The sequence below is a fragment of the Pseudorca crassidens genome, chromosome 14 (genome assembly GCF_039906515.1).
Source record: "Pseudorca crassidens isolate mPseCra1 chromosome 14, mPseCra1.hap1, whole genome shotgun sequence".
Lineage (NCBI taxonomy): Eukaryota > Metazoa > Chordata > Mammalia > Artiodactyla > Delphinidae > Pseudorca > Pseudorca crassidens.
Genome location: NC_090309.1, coordinates 70828407 through 70842511, shown reverse-complemented (window position 1 = coordinate 70842511; position 14105 = coordinate 70828407). Strand labels below are relative to the sequence as shown.

The window sequence follows — 14105 nt, the reverse complement described above, 5'->3', positions numbered from 1 at the left end:
TTAAAATATCAAAAATTAACATGATGTCATTGAAGAAAAATGATAAATGCAGATAAGCAGGCAAAAAATGAAAATCACTCAAAATTCTAGCACCCAGAGAATACCACTGTTAACATTTTGATTTATAGCCTTTGACCCATATCCATATATTTCTATTGAATATGTAATATATATATGTCCCTTGAGTATAATATATACATATTATATATATATTATATATAGAGAGGGAAAATTTATATTGCTTTCTCTTTTGTAACAAATATTTTAACTGTATAATGCTCTGTCACTAGCTTTTTTTTTTCAACTTTAGATGAAATGTTATATCTGAAAGTCTCCTGTCCTCTGTCAAAAATCAAACTATTTTAAGACAGAACAATAGGCAATTATACTTACGTGTTTCAGGAACTTTAAAGGATCTTACATATTATCATTTTTGTGTATGAAAATATACTTCTGCAACTCTAGAATTATATGAACCTGAAGAGTTATGTAATTCTGTTACTTTTGGGGTATTTTGGTTGAAAGTTGGATTCCTCCAATAAAATGTTTCTTGTCTTGTAGTTAAAATATACTCGTCCTGGGCTACCGACCTTCAGCCAGGAAGTACTACACAAATGGAAGTCAGATATCAAGAAGTATCATCGCATTCAGTGTCCTAACCAGGTGGTTCTTTCTCATTCATTTATTCACTAAATGTTGATCAAGCATCTGCTGTTTGTTTCAGTTATTTATTCCTTTGTGACAAAACACCTGAACTTTAGAGGCTTAAAACATCAATTACTTTGTTAACGATTCTGTAAGTCAACAATTCTGTCAAGACTCAGAGGGCAGTTGTATATGGCACCAGCTGGAATCATTCATGGGTTGCATTCTGCCGGAAGCTCTGATGGGGCCTGAATGTCAGGTGGCTTCTAAGCAGCTACTTCAGCTGGGAGATTGATTGTCCACATGGCCTCTCTCTCTTGCATGGTAGTTGGGTTACCAGTGGGGTACATGGTGACTGAATTCTCAGACAGAGTATTCCAAGAACATAAAAGCAACAGCTCAGATCTCTTAGGCCTAGCTTCAGAATTTGTTCAGCCTCATTACCATAGCATTCCGTTGGTCAAAAAAATAATAGGACTTACCCAGTTTCAAAGGGAGGATAAATGATTCACTTCTTGATGGGAAGAGTGGCAGAGAATTTCCAGGCATCATTAATCTACTACAGCTGTATATGCAGTACTTTGGGGAGGAGTAGATATATAAGAAGTAAGAGACACATTTGCACTAAAGAAAGCTGATTTTTGGAAAAACTTGAGCATACAGTTTTTTGTATTTTTGTAAGTATCAGAAAAGTACTAGGGAACAGAGTGTTTTAAGCTTTTTTAAACAACTTTTTTACCTCTTTTTCTTTTACCTTTCCTTGGTTTTCTTTTTGTTCTTTGGCTTACATATTTTTCTGTGTGGTTTGTGGTGCAATTTATTGGGTTTCTTCCCCCCTCCCTCCCCCCGCAAGGGTACAGTGGGTTAGTGCAAATGGCCAGATTGCTAAGAAAAGGATGCTGTTTGGTGTGGTCTTCACATGATTTCTTTTTCTCTTTTTCAGGGCTGTGAGGCTGTCTACAGTAGTGTATCTGGCCTTAAAGCTCACCTGGGCTCTTGTACATTGGTTTGTAACGTTCTGAACTATTTATCTTAACATGACCTCTAAAATAGTCTGACATGGAAGAGAATTCAGATTCGGTGAACAGCTAGTTGTCCTGTTTGCTATTATCTTCAAAGGCTGGTTTAGTTTAGTTTTGTTTTTTTTGTCCCAAAGATCCTCGGTCTGTTAATTGGGTGGGATGCCAGGGTATGTCCAAGATGCAGAATGGGCCAAAATAGCCGTAAGTCATATCAATGAAAAAATTTGGAGAAAAATATATAGTTCTGAGTCCCTACCAGGGATTTAACTTCTTCCACCTGAGCGTCTACCACACTGCGCCTGCCCTATCTTATTGGGCCTTCAACTTCCTAGAATCAACTTACATTGTGCTTATCTGGATTGGTGAAGATCCTCAAACCCATCTGAACTGTTCCGGCTTCTGGGGATGGGAGGTGCGATCCCTGGGTGTTAGGCTAACAGCCATTCACCTCACTGAATCTTTTCCATGTTGACCCCAGTGCCCTGCAACCTACCAGTCATGGGGATGGCTGCCACTTTCCATTCCCATTCAGAAGTATCTCCTCACACAAAATAAGCACCATGGAAACCCGAAGCTTCAGGAGCAGAGAGAAGTCTCAGTCAAGGCAACAAGGGAGTTGGAGACATCCAAACCAGATCTGTCCAGGAATGCTTAGGAGTTCGTCATCTTGATCCTAGTTTCTGAGTCATTCAGCTAGATCTTATGGAGGGTACTCTTCTAATTCTGGATTCCTAAGGCACTCTTTGCAGCAGTGGATTGATTCTAGTGGGAAGAATTGCGCATTGGTGCCTCATTGAACTTAAGGAGTTTGATAATTTGAGGGGAGGAGCCAAGAGAACCTGCAAGTGAAGTGGAAGACATAAGGGAAGATAGAAAAACGTGACATGTTACATAATAAAATTAGGGGAACTTCAGGTTGTGTTGGGGAGGGTCAGTGGGGTCAGTGTTTGGTATAGAACTGCATTAGGATAGATGTGTTATGGTCATAGTATGCCCAAACTTGTTTTCCTAAATATAGTGGTGTTTCGGATTTTCTTCCTTCTTCACTTTGCTGAAGTAGTATCTCCTCTTTTCATCTCTGACAGTCCCTACCTATTGCCCAGGTATGTGTTCCTGAATTTACCCTTCTCTTTCTTTCTTTCTTGAAAATAGGGAACCTTTGTGGCTGGAAAATACAAGTGTCTTCTATGTCAAAAAGAATTTGTGTCAGAGAGTGGTGTCAAGTATCACATCAACTCTGTCCACGCTGAGGTGAGGTTTCTCCTTTCCCACAGTGTTTTTATATTCTTGTGGACCCCATGAATATGCCACAAGGGATGGGAATTTTGTGCCTGTTATTATAGGCTAAGACTGTCAGAGAGACTAAAGGGTCTACATTAGAGTTTAAAAACTTCCTAAAATTAGGCGTGTAATAGTTTTTTTCTGTGAAAGCATTTAAAATCACTGTGGGTGTGAGCATCCCTGACTCTTCTAGTTATCTTAAGTCCGATTAAATCAGACATCTGGGAACCAGGCTGCATTTACACCTTTGGAATTCTTGTTTCACAGCAATGTCTGTGCTCCTGTTTTCCGGTATTCCAACATCTTGGAGCAACCTGTTTTGAATATTGTTGAAATACCATATAGAAACAATGTAAAAGATGTTATTGAGACAATTGAGGCAACTTGAATACTAGCTGTACTACTAAGTAATATTAATGTGTCAATGTTAATATTCCAAAATGTGATAATTGTATTATAGTTATGCAGGGGAATGCGCTTGTTCTTAGGCAGGTACATGATGTTTTTAGGGATGAAGTATCATGTCTGTAGCTAAATTGTGAATGGTTCAGAGGAAGGGAGGGAGGGAGGGAAGAAGGGAGAGAAGGAGGGGAAGAGAGAGTAACAATGGTCAATCTAGGTGTTCATTGAACTATTGTAACTTTTCTGGAAAGTTTGTAAATTTTCAAAATTAAAAAATTCTGTTAAAAATGCTTTAAGTTCAGAGGTCAAGAGTTTTCTCTTGGGGAAAGTTTTTAGGAGTCCAGGTGAACAGAGAAATTCTCTACCATATAATTAAATACCTTATTGCAAAAGCTCAAGGAGTAGAGTGTGCATTCTCTTGGCATATTTTACCGCAGATACTGTTGTTGCCTGGTGAGGAAAAATAGCAAGCGCCTGCGGCTGTCCTCTGCCCTCAGATGCAATAGTTCTTAGCAGTGTGGGCTTTAGTTAGTGTCATCCATTGTGGTTCCTGTTGCTTTACTGGTTGAAGCTTTGGGAATCCCTTTCCATATCTGAGATTTCTTCAGGAAGGCAGTCTTTTTTTTTTAAATAATGTTACCTTTCTATGCTTTGGGAAGTATTTGAAAGATAATTATCTCCTGACAAAATCTGGCCTTTGTATAGTTCACTTGTTTCTCCAGTTTCTGTTTCAAAAGTTGGAACCAACAAATTTCACTTAGTTTGGGACTTGCTCCCAAGTATTTGTTCAATAATTTATGCCTGTATTTATGAAATCCTTATGGTGTTAAACATGTTTACCTTGTTCCTCCCTTTCTGCCTCACTTTTTTTTTTTAATTATATTTATTTTTTTGGCTGCATTCAGTCTTCGTTGCTGCACGCAGGCTTTCTCTTGTTGCGGAGAGCTGTGTGCGGGCTTCTCATTGCGGTGGCTTCTCTTGTTGTGGAGCATGGGCTCTAGGCTCCTGGGCTTCAGTAGTTGCAGCATGTGGGCTCAGTAGTTGTGGCACATGGGCTCAGTAGTTGTGGCTCGCGAGCTCTAGAGTGCAGGCTCAGTAGTTGTGGCGCACAGGCTTAGTTGTTCCGCGGCATGTGGGATCTTCCCGGACCAAGGCTCGAACCCATGTCCCCTGCCTTAGCAGGCGGATTCTTAACCACTGTGCCACCAGGGAAGTCTTAATTTTTTTAAACTGAGACTCAGAGAGGTTAAGTTAATTTTCTGATGGTCACATGGCTAGAAACAGCTAGGATTTGCACCCAGGTGGTCTGGCTGCAAAATTCATGCTCTTAACCACTACACTGTCATGAAATAAAAATCTCCTATGGCTCAGTGCTTTACATCTCATGAGAAGATTTTTAAAAGGAGAGGAGTGGGTGGGATCATGCTAAGTAATCAGTAGTACCCGAAATCATGTCTTACACAAGAAATGCTTGTAATGACTGCTCTGTACTGAATTTCTCCAGTTTAAAAGACACAGTTCTAAGCTCTGGTTCCATATCTGTTTCCTCTTTACTGTGTTCTGTCCTAATCATGCCTTTAAAAAAAAATCTTCCCATACCACTTCCTAGTGCACTATATTTTGACTGGATAATGTTTCTGTTTTGCCTCTGTAGGATTGGTTTGTTGTAAACCCAACAACGACCAAAAGCTTTGAGAAGCTGATGAAGATAAAACAGCGACAGCAAGAAGAAGAAAAGCGGAGGCAGCAGCACAGGAGCCGAAGGTCTCTAAGAAGGCGGCAGCAGCCTGGCATTGAGCTTCCTGAGACAGAGCTGAGTCTTAGAGTAGGGAAGGATCAGAGGAGGAGTCATGAGGAACTGCTCGTGGCAACGTCCTGTAAAGAACCAGAGCAGGAACCAGTGCCAACACAGTTCCAGAAAGTCAAGCCCCCAAAGACGAATCATAAACGAGGAAAGAAATAGGCAGTCAGTGTGAAAGCACTCCTGGGAGAGTGGATGGGATGCTGTGGTCACAGGGACCTGTGTGGAGAGGCCTGAGTCACGGGGGCCAAGTGAAGAGAAATTTACTCTTTCAGCTGTTTGTGTAAGGCTGTGGCACTCTCAGCTCCTTCCTCCTGTGTAAATTTCAGTGTTTTCCCTATTGATTCACGTGGACCCTCCACCACCCACACCCCCATCTCCTTTTTGGTAGATTTTCCTGCTATTCTCATTGGAGTCCTCCTATTTTTCTCTTATCTTGCCCAAAGAGCTCCTCCTTAAGGCCCACTATAGGCCCTTCTTGCCCCATACAAGACTAAGAAACCTGTTTGATTATCCTTTCCATACTGGGGTGTAGAATGTTCTTGGAAGCTCCATTGATTTCGTAGTCACTCCATCATCTTATAAAACAATTCCAAACTAACTCTTTAAAACCATACTGATTTATCATTTTGTATTTGTGATATAACAAGCCTAGAACCTAGAACTGTTGTCACTCCTTTAATAAGGTTCCCCCGTCTGCTTGGGTGACAGAATTTATGGAGGCTCTTTGTTGTCTCAATACAGTTTTAGGATTGAAAGTGAGAAAATAGATTTAGAATAAAAAAGCTAGACCCTCCGGACACAGGTTTTACTAGGAAATGCTTTGTTTGTCCCAGGTGGCAGTAAGTAACTAGACCTACGCACATGAAATGCAGCCTTAGGAGGAATGTGTCCCACACATAAAATGACTGGAAAGAAGAAAGTAGCAGCAAAAATAAATACCGCCTCAACTTCCCTGGGTGTGAGGCCTCCTCTGTTGCTATGACCAGTGCCCTCCTGCAGCTTGTCTTGCTCCTGACGTTTTGAGGATTGAAAGAGAAATAAACCCTTTTGCTCCTGATGTTTGACACAGAACCCTAATATTGCTGGTACTCCTGTGAGGATTGGTAGCCAAGGTGCACATTCCTTCTCCCCTGGACTTGACCTGACTTGTTAGTCTGCACTCTGTTAAGTCCTCGTATCTCCCTTTAGCCAAAGTCTGTCTCTTTGAATTTTCTGAGAATATTGTCCTCTACCTTCTTTTTTAGATGTTGTGTTCTGTCCTTTTTATAACCTGAGACTTTGACACCAGGTGTAGATATTTATCTGGAGTTGGAAAGAAAAGTTCTTTTTCTGAACCTCATGCCTACCTGATAGTATCTGTTAGCCTGTTTCTCTTTGAGGCTGGCTTTCCCTGGAGCATTGGTTAGAGCAGCTCTGTTGTCGTATTCCTGGATTCTCTTCCCCTTTTCCATAAATATTGGTCTTCTATATTCTTGCCAATTTTTGTGGCTTATGCCACATAAAAAGCCAGGGACCCTTAACCCTAATATGGACCAATACTGCCTTTTCAAATTCTGAAAGGCTGTTACCACTTTTAACTCTGTTCTCTGTGCTCCTCCATATAGCCTTAAAATGTGGGCTTTTGTGAAGACCACTTTCAAACATGGGAGCATTGAAACCTGATTGGGATACTGCCAGAACGGGTAGTTTTGCAACAAGGGAAGGATGTGGTCTGTCCACTCGACATTGTCATTGGCAGTTGCTCCCTTAAAGCCTCTTCCGTACATGAGGATTGTCAGGGAGGAAAATGGAGAAGCTCTGTTAATTTCTGGTGAGTAAGACTTGGGGAATGTTTGGCAATGGCAAGAAAAATAAATGACTCTGTGTTAGAATGATGTTTTCCATTGTTCATTGACTCCAACGTGCTACCTGTCTCCTTGCTGACACAGTGTGTCTGGGGAAGATAACGACTAGAGATGGGAATGAGTTTGGAAGAAGTAACACGTACAGTTGTGTCAGTAGTTCTTTAGGCCCTGAAATATGCTGGTTCAAATGAATCCACTCATACCTTGCTTTATTGCTCTTCCTCTTACAGATAGCGATTTTAATTAAAGTATGTACATTGTTGTTTTAGACATAATGGTATTGCACACTTTAAATAGACTACAATATAATATAAACATACCTTTTATATGCACTGGGAAACTGAAAAATTCATGTGACTTGCTTTATTATGAAATTTACTTTATTGTGGTGGTCTACACCCAAACCCCCAATAACAGATGTGTGCCTGTAATTGGTTTGAGATTAAACTTGTCCAGTCTCATCCAGGGCCCTTGCAGGTGATCCTTTTATTTTTCCTGTCTGAGCCAGGGATCAGCAGGACTCACTAGAGATGATCCTAAATATATTAATTGAATTTTTAAGATTTTTAACCAAATTCATTAGAATAATATTTATTGAAGTTGAGCGGTATCAGGTTTAGCTAGATTTTGGAGCAATGTGAACTCCCTGCACTTTGGAATGGACATTGGGTACAATCAATTTAAAAACTAATTGGCAGGATCTCTTAAAATTGAAGATATGCCCTGAGACTCAGTAATTTCACTCCTACGGCTATACAAACTACTCCTGGTCAGGTGTTCTACTAGACATCTACAAGAATGATGTTGCAGTCTAATTTCCAATATGTACTGGAAACATCCTGTACCAGAGACTACTGGCTGTCCAGCAAAATTGGCTTTACCTTGCAGAATTATAGGATTATAGGAGAAATGGCTAGACTGCACTTCCAGCCCTCCAGCCAATTCCCCTGTAGTGATGGGGTAGCCAACTAACTTCTCTCTGGTGGAATGTGAGTGCAAGTGATGTGTGTCAATTCCATGCCAGGACTTTTAAGAGAGCGAGTGTACCTCCATGCTTTCTTTCCCCTTCTTCTGGCTAGATGCAGTTGATAAGGCAGCTCTAGGTCATGGTAGACCATAACATGGAAGATATCGATTCCCTGAATGACCCCAGGAAAGACTATTTGCCAATCAGGATGATCTATCTATCTGAGACTATTGTATGAGCAAAAAATAAATGCCTTTTCTTTGAGTCATGATATAATCTTGGGTCTCTTCCTGAGCCTAGTCTCTTACATAAGCTACTTGTCCATTATCAGGAGAAAATGGGTAAGTTGTGGTCTTCATCCTGAGGAATACTATACAGCTGTCAGAAGAACCAGGTCTTCTTTTTAAAAAAATTAGCATTTGTTTAATAGGTTTTAAAGCACTTTTTCCCTCACATCTCTTTAAAACAACTGATTCATTCAACCAAGAGACACAGAAAACCTTTACGTGACTCAGTGGGTAAGTCATTGGGGGAGAGGACCTGGGTCTCTGCATGCCACTCGAGGTAGTGGATTTCTTCCTAAGGCAACGGGGACAGCTAGGGGAGTGTCAGGTGGGGGGTGATACCACCAGATGTGAACTGAGATGATGGATGGGGCTGCCCCTCTGCAGCAGCATGCAGGACGGGCTGGATTTTCCATTTCAGTCAGGTAACCTTACCCCTTTAACACTACCCCAAGAACCAGGTCGTCTTGTATCATCATGAATACAGCTCCAAAATAAAGTCTGGGAAAAGCAAGTTATAGAATACATCAAGAGTCCCATCTGTGGAAGGTTTAAAAACATGGAAAAACAATGCTCTATTGTTTATGGATATATAGAAGTAAAAGTATATAGACTACATAAATATAGTACCTATAAATATATTTTAATAAAATACAGAAAAGATAGGAAACCATGCACAGGCATGATAAACATCAACTTTAGATAATGCTTCTGGGATCCAGAGGGACAAGTGAATGGTAAGTTCTTATTTTTTCAAATGGATAGTGAGTTTGTTATACTTTTCTATATCTTTTGCTATGTGTGAAATGCTTCATTTTAAAAATCTGTTCAGGCACTTCTCTGGTGGTCCAGTGGTTAAGACTCTGTGCTTCCGCTGCAGGGGGCATGGGTTCAATCCCTGGTCTGGGAAGAAAGATCCTGCGAGCCGCATGTTGTGGCCGAAAAGAAAAAGTTCACACAAACAAGAAAGAAAAAATACTCTGCCCACCTCCTTCTTCAAAAGGAACAGTTTAGGAATTTTTCTTCTGCTTCCTCTTCCCCTCACACTAAGAATCAGCTCTCCCCCATGTCTTCTGTTCACCTCCATGTTTGCCATTCCATTCCGAACAGTCATCACCTCTTGCCTTTTCAAGAGCTTCCTAACTGGATTCCATCTGCTTTTCACTGGCTTGGTACACTCCGCATACTGCTGTAGTGAGTTTTTATACTGTAAATCAACCTCGTTCACTTGCTTAAAGCCTAGTGATTTCCCAATGCACTTAGAATAAAAGTCATCCCCTTTACCTTGTCCTACAAGGCCTGCCTAGTCTATTAACCTTTTTAGCCTCATCCGCCTCTGCTCTGTCCGTGTTCGCTGCCATTCCCCAACTACACTTAGCCACACTGACTCTTCTGTTCCTTAATCCTACTAAACTCCTTCCCATCTTAGGGCCTTTGCATTCACTGTTCCCTCTGTCTGGAATGTCTTCTTCCCCAATTTTTGTACATCAGGCTTCATGTCGTTCAAGTCTTAACCTAAATTTCACCTCACAGGTCTTTTCCATCTAAATGCACTTTCTGTAACATCACCCTCTTTCCTTTCCAGCACAGGAAAGCAGACGAAAAGTAGGCTGAGATCCTCGTTGGCCAAACCTACTGCTGGCTTGCTGACGGGAATTTCTAAGGGCCTTTATCAACAGGAGTCCCCAACCCCTGGGCTACAGACCGGTGCACGGCCTGTTAGGAACTGGGCCGCACAGCAGGGGGTGAGCAGCGGGGGGAGCGAGCAAAGCTTCCTCTGCCGCTGCCCGTCGCTTCCCATCGCTCGCATTACCGCCTGAACCCTCCCCTCCCCCGCAACCCCACCCCACCCACCCCCACCCCCCGTCCGTGGAAAAATTGTCTTCCACGAAACCGGTCCCTCGTGCCAAAAAGGTTGGTGACCGCTGCTTTATCTGATGATTCACCCTTTAAAGTCTTCAAGCCCTCAGAGGCCTCACAAAGGGACAGCCAGGAGCAGTACACCAGATCAGATCCATTATCTGGGATGAGGAATTCAAAATAAACTGAGACAGGGTGGAAGTTACTCACTCCTGAATTAATTCATCTGGACAGCACTGGCAGGAGGGGGAATTAACAGCAGATTAGTAAGATTACCCATCCCTCTTTCCTTATCCTTAGTTTTATATCTTCCTATGTTTTTTGCATCGACAGAGAATAACGGTTTTGAATGTGTCTTGGATACCATAGTTTTAAACAGGCTCTCTGTATTTTCAGCTCCACTGAATAGAACTATTCAGGTTAAGGCAACTGTGTGCTACCTAACATTCTACTTTGTGCACTAAAACTGCATTTTTATTATGTGCACACTAGTATGAAGAAGACATGCAGAGTTGATAAGACATGAGAAGAGAGGTAAGTAGAAGGTACATTACATTGGAACAATAATGAAATCAGTGGGTATATTATAATCTGAGTTTATTTTCAATAACAAAATTTTAAGAACCAAGACATTACACATTTAACAGAAAAGTTGTTAAAGCTAGAAGTTAAGGCACATTGAGGCAAAATCCTTTTCTGAATCTAATTGTACAAGAATTCATTTTACATATGAATAAAACTGAAATCTGGGAAAACCATTATGAACTTTTTCATCACTGACAATTTCTTGAAAACATTAAGTTGATTCTGTTTTTCCACAAAGGAGCAACATTAAAATGAGGCTGCATTTCTGTACCAGGATTCAGCATTCAAAGAAATCCCTGATCTAACCATCAGTATGTCCTAAGTGCCAAAAATATAACTACCCTAAAAGTCTATATTAATTTAAAATACTATTCCTAGTTCTACTGAAGGGGCATAAAGAGGGTACACATGAATAACAAAACGCATTTCAAGGACTAGGAAGTGCTTATGCAGTAAAAACGTAGTAAGTGACCTAAAGCTAAAGTGCTCACTCTATCGAAACTTCAGTCATCTTTGTCATCTTAGAAATTGAGGATGTTGCCTGGGAAAGAGATGGCAAAAGACTCTTTAGAAAGTTCTCCAAATACATGAAAACTTTCTTTTGATACATTTTCCTAAAACAGGCAGAAGCACTCAGTCACCTCATTCAGGCTAGAGGTATTTCTCCACAGAAAACTGACCAGGTATACATACCCTCTATCTTCTCTTCCCTTCACACAGTTTACACAAAGCAAAAATGGTATGGGCTGAGCATCAGACAGGTTACTCTGCCTAAGGCTTATTACACTTGCTGTTAAGAGTTTTTCAATCATGAGAAAACTGTAGAAGCAGCTACCTGATCACCAGCACAAACTTTACAAAGAGCTTAAAAACACTGTGTGCTAAGGTGGCCAAAGAAGTGAGGATACATGGACATTGGTTCTTTACAGAGCAGAAAGCAGAATATAACAATCTGAAATGCTATTCTTCAGGGGGCTTTTTCTATAAAGAAACCTAACTTAGCTAGGTGAAACACACCACACAACTATTTTCCTGTCACTTCCGCAAGGTGGTTTTCTTGAGGTAGTTTCACATCTGGGTTTTTGGCAAATGGTACTGGGTTATCTGGAGGTGTGAGGCACAGCCCATTTATTACCAAGAGCTAATTAAAGAAAAACCTAACTTTAAGGGAAGCCAGTCCCACACATAATCTAGCAGTACTGCTGGAGAAAAGCACCTAATCCTTCACACTAACACATCAAGATGGATATTTAACCACAGCACCCTGAGATCCCAAAGCCTTCCTAACCTGGTTTATGTTACGCAGCACCTAAGAACCCTTGCTCCATTCCTGACTTCGTGTTATTTTAGGAATTACTTTGGATGCGTCCTTGATTTGGTGCCTAGGGCAGGGTTCAGTGTGGTCTTTGGAGCACCTTGTCCTTTTGGGCACGGATTACGCCTTTCTTGCAGCCGTTGCCTCCCCCGGCTTAAGCAATCTAGGTACCACTGCTCCTGCTGCAGCTGCAGCTGCTTCTTTTTTAAACGGCTGTGAGTAGCCTCCAACTTCTGGCATTTCTGAATTAGCTGTGGTAGTTCCTTCTGTAACTGCTGGTGCTGTCTGTCGATGCTACTGTGGAACTCGGAAGTGTACTGCTTTGCTGCCCTCTCCAAGGCCTTGTTCTTGCTGTTCAGCTCCTTTGTTGGTCTTTTTCCCAACTGCCTTGCATCTAGCTCACTCAGTTGTGCCTCCAGTAATGCTTTATCCTGGAAGAACTGGACCAGCATGGCCTGTTTCTTTGCAGCTGTCTCAGCGTGGGTTTTCTTTATCTCCTGCTGTAGTGTCTGAATTTCTCTCTCCTGTTTCTCCTTTACTATCGAAATGTCCCTCATTGCCTCCAACTGCTTATTCAAATTGGATAGGATCTTTTCTTTCTGCAAGAGCTCTGTTTTAAGCGCTGAATTTTTTTCCGCATATTTGGAGGTTAATTCTTGTCTCCTTTGTTCAATCTGCCCACTTTGTTGTAAATAGTAGTTCCACAGCTGCTCGGTTCGCTGTCTAGACTCCTTTGTTTGCTTGGTCAGGTATTCCAGAAAGAACTGGTTTTCCTCCTCGACACGTACGTTTTCCGCCAGCAGCTGCCTGGTTTCCTCCACTAACGGTTCTAGTCGGATTTGAGTTTCTTTGATTTGCTTGTCTAGCTTCATCATTTCCACTACTGCCTTTTCTTTAAACCTCTTCTCTGCCTTTGTTAGCTTCTCTGGCTTGAGAAAATTTATGAAACTAAGATCCGGTTGAAGGGAATTACTGGAGTCCTCAGCCAACCTGAAGGGAGAACAAGAGAGACATCCCCCCATGTTTTTCACGAAAAATTAGGAAATAATTTTAAAAATGCACACGTACTTTAATTCATATCCCAAGTCTTTGGGAGCACCTACGATGTTCCTCACACAAGGCACGGGGGACAGAGCTAGGGGTAAAGACGAGGGAGTGTAGTTTACAACTGACAATATGCCGTCTCTACAACCCTGCGAGGTAGTATCTTGAGGGAAAGAGGAGAAAACAGGTTCAGAGAACTGAAGTGACTTGGCCACGATGTACACCGCCAGCGGGTGGCAGAGCCTGGGTCTAAAACCCAGATCTCACGGCTTACTGAACACTACAGCTGCTCCAAAGGGCCACCGCAGCCACCTGGGCGGTCGGGAGTAGGAGTGTATACATGGCTCGGCTCTTTCACCACCTTTCCGTGTACCGAGGGCGCCTGGGTGGAGAGAAGCGCCTCCTCAGTACCTACTTGACAAACTCGGCAACCAAATGTTCCTCCCCAAAGTCACGGTGCACCTTTGCGGAGACCGCCAGGGAAAGAGCCCTACGGTCTGGGGCTGGCGACACGCGGAAACGGCGTCCCAGTGCGGAGGGTTTTTCCAGTTTCTCCGGGCTGGTCTCTGCGGCTCTTGGCGAGGCCCAGCAACCCCGGCGCTCGCATCCCGCCCGGGTCCCGGCACGTCCAGCCCTGAGCCGCTTAACCTCCTCAGTCGCCGGACGAGTCCTAGCGGCCGGTTCTCCGGCGGCTCGGTTACCCGCTCTCGGGGGGCCGACAGGAAAAGGCACTCTCTTCACTTTCATAGTGTGGGAGCCCGGGGGTCCCTTGTCGTCCCGCCCGCCCGGGGTCCAGAGCTTTGCCCTTCCCAGGCCCTGCCCGACGACGGTGAGCGGCTCTTTAGGTGGCCTACTCCACTCGTCCTCCCAGTGTCTCCACTTCCCCGCCTCTGTCCCTAGTTGGGCCCCCATCCGGGTCTGGACGGACAGAGCAAAGGCGCACGCCTGGCCCCGTGGCCCTGCCCTCTCTGGCCGGTTTGGTTCGGTTCGGTTTGGTTTGCTCTGTTCTAGTCTCATTCAGAGTTCCGAATGTCGCGGGAGCCTCTCTAGCT

At 42.8% G+C, this 14105-nt stretch overlaps 2 protein-coding genes across 5 annotated transcripts in view; one reads left to right on the top strand and one right to left on the bottom strand.

The window, feature by feature from the left end:
* ZNF512 (zinc finger protein 512) overlaps nt 1-7025 on the top strand; it is a 35253-nt gene extending 28228 nt beyond the window's left edge. For 3 of the 4 annotated variants that reach the window (XM_067703386.1, XM_067703389.1, XM_067703385.1), the window contains 4 exons: nt 562-663; nt 1589-1651; nt 2820-2918; nt 5005-7025. In XM_067703386.1, the coding sequence (XP_067559487.1) occupies nt 562-663; nt 1589-1651; nt 2820-2918; nt 5005-5313 (573 nt within the window). In that variant the 3' untranslated portion in view covers nt 5314-7025. The remainder of the gene's footprint in view (nt 1-561; nt 664-1588; nt 1652-2819; nt 2919-5004) is intronic. The other variant, XM_067703387.1, reaches the window with a different exon arrangement.
* A 3714-nt stretch (nt 7026-10739) lies between these two features.
* On the bottom strand, nt 10740-14098 carry CCDC121 (coiled-coil domain containing 121). Its single transcript, XM_067703390.1, has 2 exons — nt 13469-14098; nt 10740-12999 (listed from the first exon to the last, which is right to left on the bottom strand). Exons 1-2 carry the CDS (start codon nt 14068-14070, stop codon nt 12048-12050), a joined length of 1554 nt encoding a protein of 517 aa, XP_067559491.1. The 5' UTR covers nt 14071-14098; the 3' UTR covers nt 10740-12047.
* Between the last annotated feature and the right edge of the window lie 7 nt (nt 14099-14105).

Excerpts from the sequence above, each read along its gene's own strand:
- CCDC121 (XM_067703390.1), bottom strand. The coding sequence starts at position 14,070 with ATGAGACTAGAACAGAGCAAACCAAACCGAACCGAACCAAACCGGCCA. Across the intron at positions 13,000-13,468 it reads TTGGTTGCCGAGTTTGTCAA|GTTGGCTGAGGACTCCAGTA; the intron begins GTAGGTACTGAG and ends TTCTCCCTTCAG.